The sequence below is a fragment of the Ammospiza nelsoni genome, chromosome 17 (assembly GCF_027579445.1).
Source record: "Ammospiza nelsoni isolate bAmmNel1 chromosome 17, bAmmNel1.pri, whole genome shotgun sequence".
NCBI classification, from domain to species: domain Eukaryota; kingdom Metazoa; phylum Chordata; class Aves; order Passeriformes; family Passerellidae; genus Ammospiza; species Ammospiza nelsoni.
The window spans coordinates 2,283,276-2,297,890 of NC_080649.1; the positions used below are offsets into that span (position 1 = coordinate 2,283,276).

The following is a 14,615-nucleotide window of genomic DNA, read 5'->3' on the forward strand; positions in this document are numbered from 1 at the left end:
TCATGTTTAATTTGGACGTTGATCGCTCCACAAAACTCCTCCTCGGCCCCCACACGGACACCCTGCTGCAGCCAGAGTGGTTCAAGAGACACCACACCCTCTGCCAAGCCCAAACACCCCATTTCCCACCTCTGCCCCCCAAATCCTCCCCTGGGCCATTCTCTCTCACCACACCACGACGTACAGAACATCTCCCCTCAACTCAAACAGGTCAAAGAAAAGGAAAAAACCAAAGCAAAGGCCTTTGAGGAGGGAAAATCCACACACCAACAGCCCCTGCAGAACCCTCAGCTCCACAACCTGCTCTGCACCTGCACACATCACATCCAGACAGCCCTGGATCCAAGCTGAAATTCCCTTCAGGATGGGGGGAAGGAGGCAGGCACAGAGCAGGATGCTCTTTCCACACCCTTCTCACAACATATCAAGTCTTAAAAAAACCCCAACGTCATTGGTTTAGGGATAGTTACAAGTGTTAAACACCCCCAGGACCATCCCAACTCAGCTTCTGGCAACCAACAGGGTTAATTCAACTCAACCTTGTCAAAAATCCAAGTGTCCCTCTGGCACTGACAGCCCTGGGGAGCACAGGGACACCGGTGCCACCACCAGCATTGCACTGACAGCCCCAGAGGGATGGGAAGAGCCACTGGAGCTGGGTCCCTGCACTCAGACAGCACCTGGGAGGGAGGTTTCACCCCCACACTTGGTCACAGTGGAGCAGCACCACTGTTTTCACCTCTAAAAACCAGGACATGTCCCAGCACCACCCTCTCCACCAAAGGGGCTGAGTTTCTCCAAGAGGAGTGAATTAAACACATTCCCCAAGTGCTCTGCTACAGCCCCAAATCCCCTCAGTGCTGTCCCTGCACATCCTCCAGCACAGCCAAGGCACCAGCCCCAGTCCCTGGCAAGGGCCAGGTCCCTCCTCCTCCCTCTCTCCCCCAGCTTTCTCTGCCCATGTGGGTGCCAGGGAGAAGGAAAGGCTGATCCACGGAGAGCAGCACGAGCAAATTCCGCATCATCCCCCGAGACCAAGCACTCCAAACCCAACCTGGAACAGAGGAAAGGGCTCTCCAAGCCCTGAATCCTTCCTCAGTAAGGCTTAAACAAGCAATAACTGCTGCCAAAAGGGAAATTAGTTAAAAAGAAGCAAAACCCAAAGCACCTTATGCTGGCTTCAATCCCCTCTCCCAGGTGGGAAATGCATCCTCAGCACCAGCCGTGCCACACGCCTGCCTGGAGGGAGCTGGGCTTTAAAACAGCCAGAAAAAAAGGCAAACTAAACTCTCACAAAGCCCCACAGGTGGGGCTGACAAGGTAAAAACACAATTGAGGCCAAGTTTTTAAAGTGTCTTTAAAAAAAACCACCCCACACACACACACGCACGCTTTGGCACAGGAGCCTTAAGTTCTGTCACTTGGAACATTCAGAGCCAGAGGGAGCTACTGAGAAGGGTTATTTTTTAAACTTTTTTCTTGTTTTTCCTTGTAAAAAGGCGTCAAGCAGTGGTGGTGAAGCATGAAGGGGGAGAACAAACGTTGAGCAGTCCCAGGGTGATGCTGCTCAGCGCTTGTGCTCGGGTTATGTTCCCAAAGCTCAGCTGGATACAGACACAGATATAAAAACACAGACATTCCTGGTTTTCAATGTGAAAACAGTAACATGGAATCCAGTACTTGTGCATTTGCCATAGGGTCCTTTGGAAAAGGAACCATAAAAATAGATATATTTTTTTTTAATAAAAGTTTTTTTTTTGTCTTTTTTTAAACTTTTTTTTTTTTTTTTTTCCCTTAAGTTAAGTAAAGAGCAAATATACACCTACAAGCAGAGTTTAGATCCACTTTTACTGAGAGCCTGGAAGTCCTTACATCAAATTAATTCCCAATGGTGTATCCAGACACAGGAACAGCTCCCAGCTGCAAAGGGCTGGTGCTCCTGAAAGATCTGCAGCTCCAGCTAACCTTGTTAGCCAGCAAAGCCTCACTCCAGCCTTACCTCAGCCAACACTCCCCAACAGACTCCACAGCTGAGCCTCACACCCAGGACCTGGCTCTGAGAGCATCAGAGCTGGAAATCTGGGCAAGAAACCTGAATCCTGGTGATTTCAACCCACATCAGGATATAACAAGGATAATATAAGCCTTGAGCTTACATTTCCTTATTACTTAGAGGCCAGAGCACTGATTCCAGCTACTGAGAAAACAGCTTCCAGAGGAGAGCCGGGAGGAACTTCAGTGACAGAGAAACGAGCTGTGCAACAAGAAAGTGCATTAAAGTAGCTTAAAACCAGAGCAAAGATCAAATGGCCACTCGACAGGAGGGAGAATCAAGCTCCAGCAGCTCCTCGGGCTGGGTGAGTTCACATCCAGGCTCTCTTTCTCTCTCTCTGGAGTCCAAGGGCAGGAGAGAAGCGTGCATTGCTGTGCTCCCACAGGGACACAGCTCTCCTGGCAGGCCATGCTCTCCTGCCCCGTGTCTTCTGGGCGTTCTCAGCCGTGGGCAGCTGTCATCGGAACTCGTAGATAGGAGCGCTGTGCTCGGGAACGTGCGTTAAATTCAACGACTGATACCTGCCACAGGAGGGAGACAGGGAGGAGAGGGTGACACAGAGATCCTGCTGGGCAGCCACACAGCACACTCTGCTGCCTGCTCTTCTCTCCCCCTTTACAGTCCCAGGGTGTTCAGGCATCCAACACCCACTTCCCACTCAGCATCGTCCCTCCTGTGCCTCATTGTTCCACAACTCCCTGACAGGAGGGTGCAGCCAGGTGGGGGTCAGGCTCTTCTCCCACAAAACTGGTGATAGGACAAGGGGAAGCAGTCTCAAGTTGAACCAGGAGAGGTTCAGGTTGGATACGAGGAAAAAATTCCTCACTGAAAGAGTGGTTTAGATCTGGAATGGCCTGCCCAGGGAAGTGGTGGAGTTACCATCCCTGGAAGTGCTCAGAAATCAAACACACATTCCATTTAGGGTTTAGTGGGAATGATCCTAGAAATGCTCAGAAATCAAGCACACATTCCATTTAGGGTTTAGTGGGAATGGTCCTAGAAATGCTCAGAAATCAGACAGACATTCCATTTAGGGTTTAGTGGGAATGGTCCTAGAAATGCTCAGAAATCAGACAGACATTCCATTTAGGGTTTAGTGGGAATGGTGATATTGGGTCAGAGATTGGACTTGACGATTTTGGAGGTTTTTTCCAGCCTTAATCATCCTGTAATTCCCACTCTGGTCCCTCTGAGCCACCTGCAGCAAGGCAGCATTCCTGGTGGGCTGACTGTGGTGGTTTTTTGGACTCCCTTTGAAGTTCAACAACTTTCAAGTTCAAACAGAGTTTGCTACAAGTGCAAATTACATGAGTCTTTCAAAGCTCAGCTAGAGGGAATGTGTCTGAAAGCCTCCTGGTTCCCTCCCTCCCCCTGAGAGCTTCCAGCCATCCACCTGCTGCTCATGACAATGATGCAAGGGAAGAGCTCTCCACAGCTCCTTGTCTCCAACAAAAACCCCACCAGTTAGCTTTGACTGTTCTCTTGTCTTAACAGCAACACCCCAAGGACCTCAGAATAAAAACATTGGCCTGACAAGATTTCTGCCTGAAGGGAGCAACAGCCAAGCTGTTCCTGAGGAGAGAGAACTGAGCTCACTCACAGCATTTCTCCAGACCCTGTATCATCTTCCCTCTCCATCCTGCCACCCCAAATTCCCTCCCCTTTTCCATAAGGGCAGCACTTTATACCACCCCAATGGACTGCACCAGCCAGCTCAGGCCAGCCATGGCCCACAGCCCTTCAACCCCACCAGCCTGAATCTCCTGCCTGGACACTCCCAAGGCTGTGGACAAGCAGGAGAGGAGTCACAGCCTGGTTTAAGTCTTCAGGAGGCTTCCTTACCATTCTGAACTCCTATGGTAGTAATAGCCCTCTATAGATGCTGCTGACTTCTGGAAGCAGATGTAATAGAAACCAGCAAAGGAAGCACCACTGATGTCCTTGATGGTGTGATCTGGGACTAGGAACTGCTCCTGCATTCAAAACACAGGCTGCATCTTAAAATGTTGATCAAGCCCCATCCCATCCCAATCTGCCCTCCCACACCAAATATTGGCACCCACTAACATGAAGACATTGCTGGCTGAGCACTCCCTGCACTCTCAGCAGCCCAGAGCAGAGACCAGTGTCCCTTCACACCTGCCCTGCAGGGACCTCACAGGGAAGCAGATAACTGAGAACAGAATGAGTTCTAAGAGTGCAAGGGATCAGTTTCAACACCTGTCCCCTGCAAACCAGAAACCCATTGCAAAACTGGGAGTGAGAGCCTGAGAATGAAGAGAAGGCTCCAGAAGTTCTCACTGCAGCTTTTCAACACTTATGGGAGAGCTGGAGAGGAACTTTGCTAAGAACATGGAGTGACAGGAGGAGAGGGAATGGCTCTGCCAGAGGGCAGGCTTGGATGGGATATTGGGACATTTTTCCCTTTAAGGGTAGTGAGGCCCTGGCACAGGGTGCCCAGAGAAGCTGTGGGTGCCCCTGGATCCCTGGAAGTGCCCAAGGACAGGGCTTGGGACAGTGGGAGGTGTCCCTGTCCTTGGCAGGAGGGTGGAACAAGATGAGCTTTAAGGCTCCTTCCAACCCAAACCAGTCCATGGTGACTCTGTGATGAGCTGCTGAGTGGCCAGGCTGCATCACACACAGGCCCCACACAGGGACTGCAGACAGCAATTCTCTCATCCTCTGCAGCATCACCAAGCAAGATTTTCCTGTTGTGTTTTTAGCCATGACTGCAGCCCTTAAGGACACAATTAGCTGGCTAGACACGAGTCACACTGGAACTTGCAAGTACAGTGGGTTTTGAGGTTGGCAGGGCAAGATCTTTCATTAAACCATCATAGCTGGAAAAGCTCTGACACCTCAAGTCTCTGTCAGTGCCTTGAAAGCAGATCAGCAGAGAAGGAGACAGGCAGGGTTTACCTTCCATCTCATGAAGACATAGTCCCCATTTTTTAGATCTTCATAATCAAAGTCATCAGAGTTAAATGTTTTTGCATACTGGTAAAAAGCCTGGAACTTTCCCTGAAACAAAAAAGAAAAGAAAAATAAAACCAGGATGTTTATTCCAGGAATAGAACTTCTAGTACCAGCTGCTGTTCAGGAGGGAAATCTACTGACACTCACAGCAACATCCAGCCTGGCTGGAGAAGCTCCTGAGCTTCCAGAAAAGATATTTTGACAGAAATATAACAAACATCAAAGCTTGGCAAACAACAGCCAAGGTCAAGGGTGGGGGGTGATCAGGTGGTGCTGTGGCCTCAAAACACAGCAGCAGGTACACAGGTACCAACCACCCCACCTGTGCTTGTGGGATGCCCTTCCCCTCTCCATTCCATTTTACAATAAGTCTCCAAAAATAAGGAGTGTGTTCTCTTAGGGGGTCAGGAAATGGGGATTGCTCCTGCTCCCTTCCCACCCCGTGGCCAACAAGCGGAAAACAAGACATCCCCTCCCTCACCACAGATCACAGCTTGCTGAAGAGATCTCTACTTGCAAAGATCCCAGTGAGAGACAGCAAAAAGGAGAGGTGTTGTAGTGTGTTTTTATATTTCATAATAGTTTTGTCTTTGTATCCCCTTATTTTCCCCCAAATGGTTTACCCAGACTGTATCCCCTCCCTCTCCTTTGCTGAGATCATCCCCAAATCCCAGACCAGAGAGGTCTCCAGGCCTTTCTGCCAGCTCCAGCACAAGCACACAGTGCACCAGCACCCAGAGCCCCCTGTGCCCCCAGGTTCCCTCACCCAGTGTTTACGGTCCACGTCCTCGTCGGCGTCCCACTTGCGCGTCAGGAACGGGTGCTTCTTACTGATTATCTCGCCCTCGAAGAACGTGGTGAGGGTTGGGTACTCCTGGCAGAGGGGAGACAAAGGTGGGCTCACAATTGTCACCCACAGACACAAACCCAACAGCAGGCAAAGCTCCATGCACTCAGCAAAAAAAGCATCTCCCAGGGAGAGCTCTGGGCAATGTGAGGCTGCTGCTGCCACACCTCTCCAAGGCTGAGCCTTCCACTCTCTTTTTCCAGCCTTTCTCTGCCCCTCTCCTCACTTTATGAAGCCAGGAGCCAGGTCAGAGCTGGGCTGTGGGGAAGGATTTGGGCACAAGCAGCTGAGGGGGCTGCAGTGGCTCAGCCTGGATAAAAGGAGCCTCAGTCTCCAAACTCCCTGACAGGAGGCGCAGCAAGGTGGGGACAGGTTCTGCTCCCAGGGAAAGGACAAGAAAAATGTCCTCAAATTGCACCAAGAGAGGTTTAGATGGGATATTAGAACAATTTAAAAGAGAGGTTAAACATCAGAACAGGCTGCCCAGGGAAGTGGTGGAGTGGCTATGTCCTGGGTCAGTGGTTGCATCAATGATTTTCAGAGGGTTTTTTCCAACTTTAAATGATCCCATGCAGCTCCCAGCTGGATGATCACCTGTGACATTTACAGCCAGCGCCATTCCCCAGCTGATACCCTGTGATCAAATCTACAACATCCAATCCATCCACTTCCCATTTCTGGCAGCAGCTTCTCCCACCCCACCAGGAAAATAAAAAACCTTCACACAGCCCCTCTTTGTGGTGCTGTACAGTTAACACTCACCTCTGTAAGGCCTTTGATCTTCAAGTATCCACAGAGATAGGAGTTTTCCATATCCACATGCTGGAAAAGAGTGCAAAGTCCAACCATAAAAACAGGAATGAAGGTGCATGCCTCATCCAAAGCAGTTCCTAACCCTTTCAAGGATAACTTCAGCTGGTACCCACTGCCCAATATTCACACTGCCAGCCCTTTTCCATGATGGGAATCACCTGGAAGGATCATTTGCAGGTGCCCAGCTCAGCTCTGGCAGCCTCCCCATGCCAGGCCTGCTCCCAGGGCAACACCCTCTGCCCAGAACTCCCCAGCAGGAAGCAAATCCCCTTTCCATCCGGAAGGGATCTGACTGACAGCGCTCTCCAAGAAAAAGCATCCCTGGAAGAATCACCCACACCCCCAGCATTTTGCAGAAGGCCTTTCTCCTGAATATAAACCTTTTGTGCCACCTGCGTTTTGAGTTATCAGGCTGCATCTCTCTGCCTGTGCTGTGCAGAAACTAGGCAAGGGTTTGCCTGCTCTGTTAAAAGCAGGGATTTTCCAAGGGATTTTTTCTTTTCCCTGACATCTCCAGATCCGCTTTCAAAACAGGCAGTGAGTTATTCAGGGAAGGGCAAACCTCCACCCGTGAGAAGATGGATCTTCTCCACCTGTGATCAAAGAACTGCAACGTTTCCCTGTGCTCAGCACAGGGAGAGCAGGCAGCCCCCTCTCCTCAGCTGACACATGCAGAACAGCCACGTTTTAGGCACAAAAGCAGCGGTTTTAAGCACAAAAGCAGCGTTTTAAAGCACAAAACCACAGCCAGCCCCTGCGAGGTGGCAGCGTGCAGTGGAGCTGAGCAGCCATGGGATGTCCCCACGACAGCAAATCCCACCAGGAACGCGGAGAACCGAACATAAAAATACCCCGCCGGCTTGGAATCATCACAGCATCACTGAGGTCAGAAAAGAGCTGAGATCATCCAGCCCGTCCTGTGACTGATTCACCACCGTGTCAACCAGCCCAGAGCACTGAGTGCCACGTCCAGTGTTCCTTAAACACCTCCGGGGATGGTGACTCCACCACGTCCCCAGGCAGTCCGTTCCAATGTTTAATGACCTTTTCCGTGAAGAAATCCCTCCTCATACCGAGGGTTAGGGTGATGCGGTTGCTGTCGCAAGGGGCCGGCAGGGCAGGAACGGCCACCGCGGCCGGAGGCCACCGGGTCCCCTGCTCGCTTCAGGCCGCGGGGGCCCTTCCCGTCCCGCCACCCCCCTCACCTGCATGACGACCTCCACCTCGTAGGCGTTGCCTTTGCTGCGCTGCTGCCCGCGGAACTTGGCCCCGCTGTAGAGAAGCGAAGTGGCCACTCCGGGCTGCGCCGTGTTAATGGGGGGCGGCGGCACCAGGCTGCTGGCGGCCGCTCCGGTGGCAGCGGAGGAGGCCGAGCCCCCCGCCCCTCCGGCGCGGCGCCTCTCGCTCCGAACCGGCATCTCGGGGGGGTCCCCGGGCGCCAGCGTGGCCGGGGCCGGGGTGCGGCCGGGGGACGCCGCCCGCTCCGCTTCGCTCCGCTCCCTCACGCCTCGGCCGCCGCTGGGTCGGGGCCTCCTGGCAGCGCCTCCGCGCGCTCCCATTGGCCCCCGCGCGCGTGCCTGAGGGGCGTTCCCTGGCCCTGATTGGCTGTCGGTCCGACACCGGGCGTTGATTGGTCGCGCTGCCCCCTGGCGCTGCTGGGAAATGTAGTTTTTTTAATCCAGGCGGCGCGGATTGGTCGCGGTTGCCGGCAAGATGGCGGCGCCCAGCGAGCGGCGCTGAGCGCGGCCGGGACGAGGTTGCTATGTCGTCTGTCGTGATGTGGCGCGGCTGTCGCCGGCTGTGGTGGGCCCACTCCCCGCCCGCTCGGCTCCCACGACCGCCTCCTGTGGGTGTTGGGGGCGGCCCGGTGGGGTCATGCGGGCGCCGGGCCTATGCCCCGCCGGCAGGTGAGGGAGCACAGGGGAGGCTCCAGCGCCGTGTGGGGAGGGGGATCCTTCCCTGGGGACCCTTCCCTGGGGTCACCTGGGACTGGGCTGGGACCGGCACGGCCTCGAGGGGATCTCGCTCCCCACGGCCGCTGAGCGGTGCTGAGGCTCTCCCCTGTGCCGTTAATTAATTTTTATTAACGAGCCTTGCCGTTAATGTGAGTTTGGAGCGGGCAGGGTTCGCTGGCTGCACGGCCGAGCCCTCATCGAACCATTTTGTTACACTTGTTTTTGTTGGGTTTTGAGGATTTTGAGGGAATGGGACTCAGACGAGGGGGTTCAGGTATGTTCTGGCCCGTATATCCCATCCAAAGACTTTGCTGGAATCGTGTGGGTATGAGAACAGCAAAATTAATTTCATTTTGTCGGAGGTGAGGCTGCAGAGCTGTGGTGACTCATGACAAAGTTTTGGGAGTCGCTGATGAGCCTCGGGGCTCCTCTGGGGTACACACACTTTAATCTGTTTTTAGAACTGTGCCCGAGGCCCCGAAGCTCATAGGTCACCAAGCCTGAGAAAATCCTTCCATTTCCCCAGGGAAATTGTGCTGGTTTTAGCCTAGAATAGCAGACCTGCAGCCTGACCTGTTTGCTGTGCCCTTCCCGAGACAGATTTATGGGTTTGGGATTTACAACCTGGTTGCTGTTGTCAAGGGAATGGCTCGTGGATTCTTCCTGCCTTGTGGGAGGGGTGTGAGCCTTTGGGATGGGTGTGATCCTGCTCTCACAGTGTCAGGAGTGCTGGGAGCCAAGGATGCTGCTCCTAAAATCAGACCTGAAGTTTTCCTCAGGCTCACCTTGTAGGTGGGGCAGGTAAATTCCTGAGCTGGACTGGGATGTCCTTTGGGAATTAACTTGTCCAGTGTCAGTGTAGTTGTAGAATCTGGAAAGGCTGACCCTGAAGCAGAACTCCTGAGGTGAGGTGGGACAGACCTGCTTGGGAAATCAGCTCTGCCACACTCTGAGCCCCCAGCCTGGCAGGAGTGCAGCTGGTTCTGTTTGCTCCCTGCTGCTTCCCTGCTGAGTGCAGCTCACTGCAGCTCACAGCTTGGGAACTGTGGATGGAGAGCTGAATTTTTGTTACCAGGCCACCTCGACAGCACCAAAGCTCTGTCTGTTCTGAGCTGTGATGGGGAGCAGGGGAAGGGGCTGAACATTCTCTGTTTGCCCTCTGAATGTTCTCTTTGCCTTGTGTTTCTGTCCCCAGAGAGGAAGAGGTTCTACCAGAACGTGAGCATCTCACAGGGGGAAGGTGAGTGTGGCCACAGGGATGGGGATGGGATGGGATGGGATGGGATGGGATGGAGGGGCTGATCCCTGGGAGAGGTGTCATCACCCACAGCACATCAGCACCTGCAGCCCAGACTGTGTCAGGGCCAGGTTTGTCACCAGCTGCTGTGTCCCCTCCTCATCTGCAGCAAAGGTGCACAGTGGGAAGCAGCTTCCAGGACCAAGTGATGGAAAACCTGAGTATTCCTGGTCCCTGTCAGCTCCAGCTCTGCATCTGCTCCCACTGTGGGGTTGTCTGTTGTTCCTTAGTGCCTGCTCCTCTTTGATTCCCCAGGATTTCTACTCTGATTCCCCAGGAGGCTTTGAGATAAACCTGGACCACCGGAAGCTGAAAACGCCCCAGGCCAAGCTCTTCACCGTGCCCAGCGAGGCCTTGGCCATTGCAGTGGCCACAGAGTGGGACTCCCAGAAAGACACCATCAAGTTCTACACCATGCACCTGGTGAGCACGGCAGGGTGCAGTGCTGAGGCCTCCAAATGCAGGGTGTGGGGGCAGCAGCTTGTCCTGCTCCTAGTGAGCAGAAAGTTGGGGCTTCCTCTGGGCTGTCTAGAGGGAATCTGTGCCACTAGGGGAACTTGAGAAGGGGCTGGACAGTGTCATTGGGAATAGTGAGGGGGAGGAGGAAACTGAGCTCTGGAGCAATCCATGCTCCTTTTCCCTGCTGCTTAATGAGCTGTTTCCAGGGATCCTGAAAGATTTGAGAAGATATTATTATATTAAGCACTTTGTGGCCCTCACCCCTCAGTTATTCATCTGCCACAAATCCCTCTGCTTCTTCTTGGCATTGTACTGTGGAAGCTGCTGCTTGTTCAAGCCTGGAATAAGAATAACAGCATTTTCAACTGCTTTTATCCCCAGACCACGCTGTGCAACACAGCGCTGGACAATCCCACACAGCGAAACAAAACACAGCTGATCCGAGCAGCCGTGAAGTTCCTGGAGACAGACACGGTCTGGTATGAGATGGGGACCCAGCTGGAGCTTGGAAAGAGGGCTGGGTGAAGTGAGGGAAGGCATCTGCACTGCCCCAGTCATGGCATGGCTCTGATCTGTGCTGGCTTTTGCCTGAGGGTTTGAATTAGTTTAGATCAGTCCTGCATGTGCAAACCTGGTTGGAGTCTGTGCTCCCACAGAAGGATCATTGGGTTTGGTCCCCTGTTGAACACTGGGCAAGGGTGAGAGCAGTGGGAAATTAAGATCTTGGAGAAAAGAAAACATCTTTGAAAGGCCTGTGGGGATCTGTCAGCCAGTCCCTGGTATTCCTGTGCCAGTGCAGATAGCTCAGACTACTTGTACCAGTCCCAAAATGCCCTTCATTCCTTAAAGTCCCTGTGAGCTGTAGGATCAAGCCTGTTCATGCCCAGGCTCCTGTCCCAGCCTCCACAGTTCCTGTGGAGAGAGAGGAACAGGTTCCCCACCTGCCCTTGTGGCTTTGGCCAGACTGGGGGAGCAGGGAATGCTGAGCTGAGCCACTGGGCAAGGAGAAGCAGGAAGGCCCCACAGAGAGCTGCAGTTGGGTTTGTACCCTCCTCTAACTGCTAAATCTCACTTCAGTCTGTGGCTTGGGGCACTGCCTGCAGTTTTCAGCTGGCTGTTTTGTAGTAAGACAGAATTGTCCTTCCTGGGATAACCAAAAGCACTGAATTTAGGGAAGAGTTGGGGGATTGTTCCCTGTCACTGCTGCCTGGGTGGACAGCGGGTCCCTGTCCCACCTGCTGTGGGTCTGGTGGGGTCAGTGTCCTTCCCAGAGGTGTGTCCCAGCCTGGGGGAGACCATCCAGTGTGGTTTTGTTCTGTCATGTCCCAGCTATCGTGTGGAGGAGCCTCCAGCCCTGGCAGAGTTACAGAAGAATGAATGGGATCCTGTGGTTGCCTGGGCTGAGAAAAGGTGAGAGCTCAGAGGGTTCCTGGCTGCTCAAGGCCCTGCCCTGCTCAGCCCAGGAGCTCTGGTGCTTTATGAGCTCAAGCTGCATGAGCCCTGGGCTTTGCTGAGGGTTTGGGTGATCATTCCAGGTACAATGTGACAATTGGCTCCTCCACCAGCATCCTGGGGCCAAACATTCCAGCCAGCACCAAGGAGACCTTTGTGAACCACCTGGCATCCTACAACATGTGGGCCCTGCAAGGTGAGCGGGGCTGGGCCACTGAGGAGGAGGAGGAGGTTCCTCTCCATGGGGAGGAGTGACTGCAATGTTTTTCTTCTCCTGCTCCAAGGGTGGAGGTTTATGTTTTAAGTCTGCAGGCCAGGCCCTGACCTGCTTTTGTCACAGGCAGGGATTCTCTTCAGTGCCACTGGTGTTCAGGATCTGACTGTGCTGTCCCATGGGCTGCTTGCTCCACCTCAGCACAAATAACTTCTTTAATGCCAAACCTTCTAATGATTTAATCCCTAGCTTTGTTGTTGCCAGGAAAAGAAATCAGGCTTAGTACTCCAAAGTGCCCACCCTGTGCACTGTCCTCACTTTTTTATCCTTATATCCCACTTAATCTCGCCTGAATCATCTGAATGCCACCAAAAGATAAAGAAATGAAGAGAGGTTTGCTTTCCTCCAGGCCTGAATGGGCAGCAGGCAGTGAAACCCACAAAAGACACAGAATGCTCGAGCCTGCATGGATATCTCTTCCCTTTGCACAGGGAAGGGTTGTGGCAGAATAACAGGAGGTGGTGTCCAGGGCATGGCCTTTGTCACTGTGGTGGCAGGGCCAGCACAATGCTCTGGTGTTAACCACAGACCTGAGTGCCCAGGTGCAGGTGGGAGGATCACTGGCCCTCCCTGAGGGTGTACCACAGCCTGCCTGTCTCTTCAGAGTGTGTGAAGATGCTGCTGTAATGCTGCAGAAAACAGCCATGAATCTTGTTTGGTTTGGGTTATTCCCTTCCAGGTATAGAATTTGTAATCACCCAGCTGAAATCGCTGATTCTGTCCATGAGCCTGATTGACAGGCACATTACAGTAGAGAAAGCTGTGCTTCTGTCTCGCCTGGAGGAAGAATACCAGGTAAATTATGTTACAAAACAGCCCTATAATTCAAATAGCAATAATCTCAGCATGACAAATGCATCCCCCACCACAAATAACTGGCAGGGGAAGTGCCTGCTATAGCAGGAGACGTTCCACTCCACCAGTCTGTGTGTCTGAGAGCGTTTGGAGCGTGCTGCTGCAGAGCAGCACCACGGGCACAGCAGCCCAAAGTGCTCCCAGGGCTGCCAGTTTCTTTTCACAGAGCCCAGATGGCTGCTTTTCTCCCTCTCTAATCTAAGTGCAAAGTTGTGGCTGACTTCTCCTGCTGAGGGTTATCCAGCCTGGAGGCTTTGGTAGACACCAAGATATCAAGCTTGCTGGAAATTAGCTTGGTGTGAAGCTCTCTTTGTCCCAAAAGTGGCTGAAGTTGGGAATCTTTTCATCCTCCCGTTAAGAGGCTTTGCCTCAGACTCCAGCACAGATGAAGCACATCCTGATCTCAAGATATCCCTGCCTCAGCAGTCAAGGATCATCTCAGTTCCTGAGGGGGGTTACCTGTGCTTCACAAACATGAGAAGGGAAGCTCAGGGTTGCTGAGGTGCTTTGGGTGTGATCCGTGTTCCTCCTCTCCTTCAGATCCGGCGCTGGGGCAACGTGGAGTGGGCCCACGACTACGACCTGTGTGAGCTGCGTGCTCGCACTGCAGCTGGGACTCTCTTTGTTCACCTCTGCTCAGAGAGCTCTACTGTAAAACACAAGCTGTTGCAGGACTGAGGCAGCTGGGCAGGGCACAGAAAGAAAATGTCCAGCTGGGAATTGCTGGCCTGACACAATGGATGGTAGCTACCTTCCTGCCATTCCACTTTTCCTGGGATCAGCTTCATGTGCTGTGGTTTTGTGGGCAACTCCTCAGCTGGATTGCCTGCTGCAGTGCAGCACACAAGGAGGAGAGGTCAAGGTGAGTCTCCTCTGAATCCCCAAGCCAGCAGCTCTGTCCTTTCCTGGTGTCTGTAACTCATCAGAGGAGCTCCCACGGCAGAAGCAGCTTCCTGGGCAGGGCACGGCACAGACATACCCAGCATATGCCACATGTCTTCATAGCTGCCAGCTCCTGACACACACTTGTTATGGAAATCTGAAAACAGACTCCACTGCATCTGTTGTTCATCCCTCGGCGTGCCTGTCTGTAACACCAGGGTCTCTGTGTTCCATTAAAGACTCGCCCCTGTGAGGTACCAAAGCTGAGTGTCTTTGTCTTTGTCTTACTCACCACACTGTGGGGTGGGTCCTGAGCTGCCAGCTTGTGGGCAGGTACTGGGATGGCTCCAGGTATTAAAAATCACAGACCAGAGCAGACACTAACTACTGTGTGAACCATTCCATGCAGCTGAGGAGGTAGCAAGGAGACAACTGAGTAGTCCTGGAGCAAGAGGGGTAAAACCTGGGCTGCAGCCATGTTCAGAAGCACAGAGCACGATGAGCTGAATCTGTGTTTGACAGGCAGCATCACGGGTTTTTCTGAGACCTGCCCTGCCCCTGGCAGCACACAGAGCCACCCTCTCGTTTAACCTTCGCACCTTCTCCTTGCTGCCTGCCTGGAGCAGCAGCGCCCCGGCCGGCAGCGTTCCTAAGGAGCAGCCTGTCACCGAGCAAGGAGGGGAATTAATGACTCCTCACTCGGCTGTCGCTCCTGTGGAACCATTGATTTCCCTTCCCGCTGGCTGGGGGCT

The 14,615-nt window shown here is 53.2% G+C and overlaps 2 protein-coding genes across 2 annotated transcripts; one reads left to right on the plus strand and one right to left on the minus strand.

Annotated features, from left to right (window-relative positions):
• Positions 1-1,155: 1,155 nt before the first annotated feature.
• On the minus strand, positions 1,156-8,248 carry GID4 (GID complex subunit 4 homolog). The gene is made up of 6 exons (XM_059484735.1): positions 7,895-8,248; positions 6,639-6,698; positions 5,796-5,903; positions 4,973-5,074; positions 3,896-4,026; positions 1,156-2,574 (listed from the first exon to the last, which is right to left on the minus strand). Exons 1-6 carry the CDS (start codon positions 8,246-8,248, stop codon positions 2,511-2,513), a joined length of 819 nt encoding a protein of 272 aa, XP_059340718.1. The 3' UTR covers positions 1,156-2,510.
• A 143-nt stretch (positions 8,249-8,391) lies between these two features.
• Positions 8,392-14,125, plus strand: ATPAF2 (ATP synthase mitochondrial F1 complex assembly factor 2). Its single transcript, XM_059484385.1, has 8 exons — positions 8,392-8,596; positions 9,840-9,884; positions 10,219-10,364; positions 10,782-10,879; positions 11,730-11,810; positions 11,936-12,048; positions 12,806-12,921; positions 13,522-14,125. The coding sequence occupies exons 1-8, from the start codon at positions 8,452-8,454 to the stop codon at positions 13,657-13,659; spliced, it is 882 nt and encodes a 293-aa protein (XP_059340368.1). The 5' UTR covers positions 8,392-8,451; the 3' UTR covers positions 13,660-14,125.
• Positions 14,126-14,615: the final 490 nt, after the last annotated feature.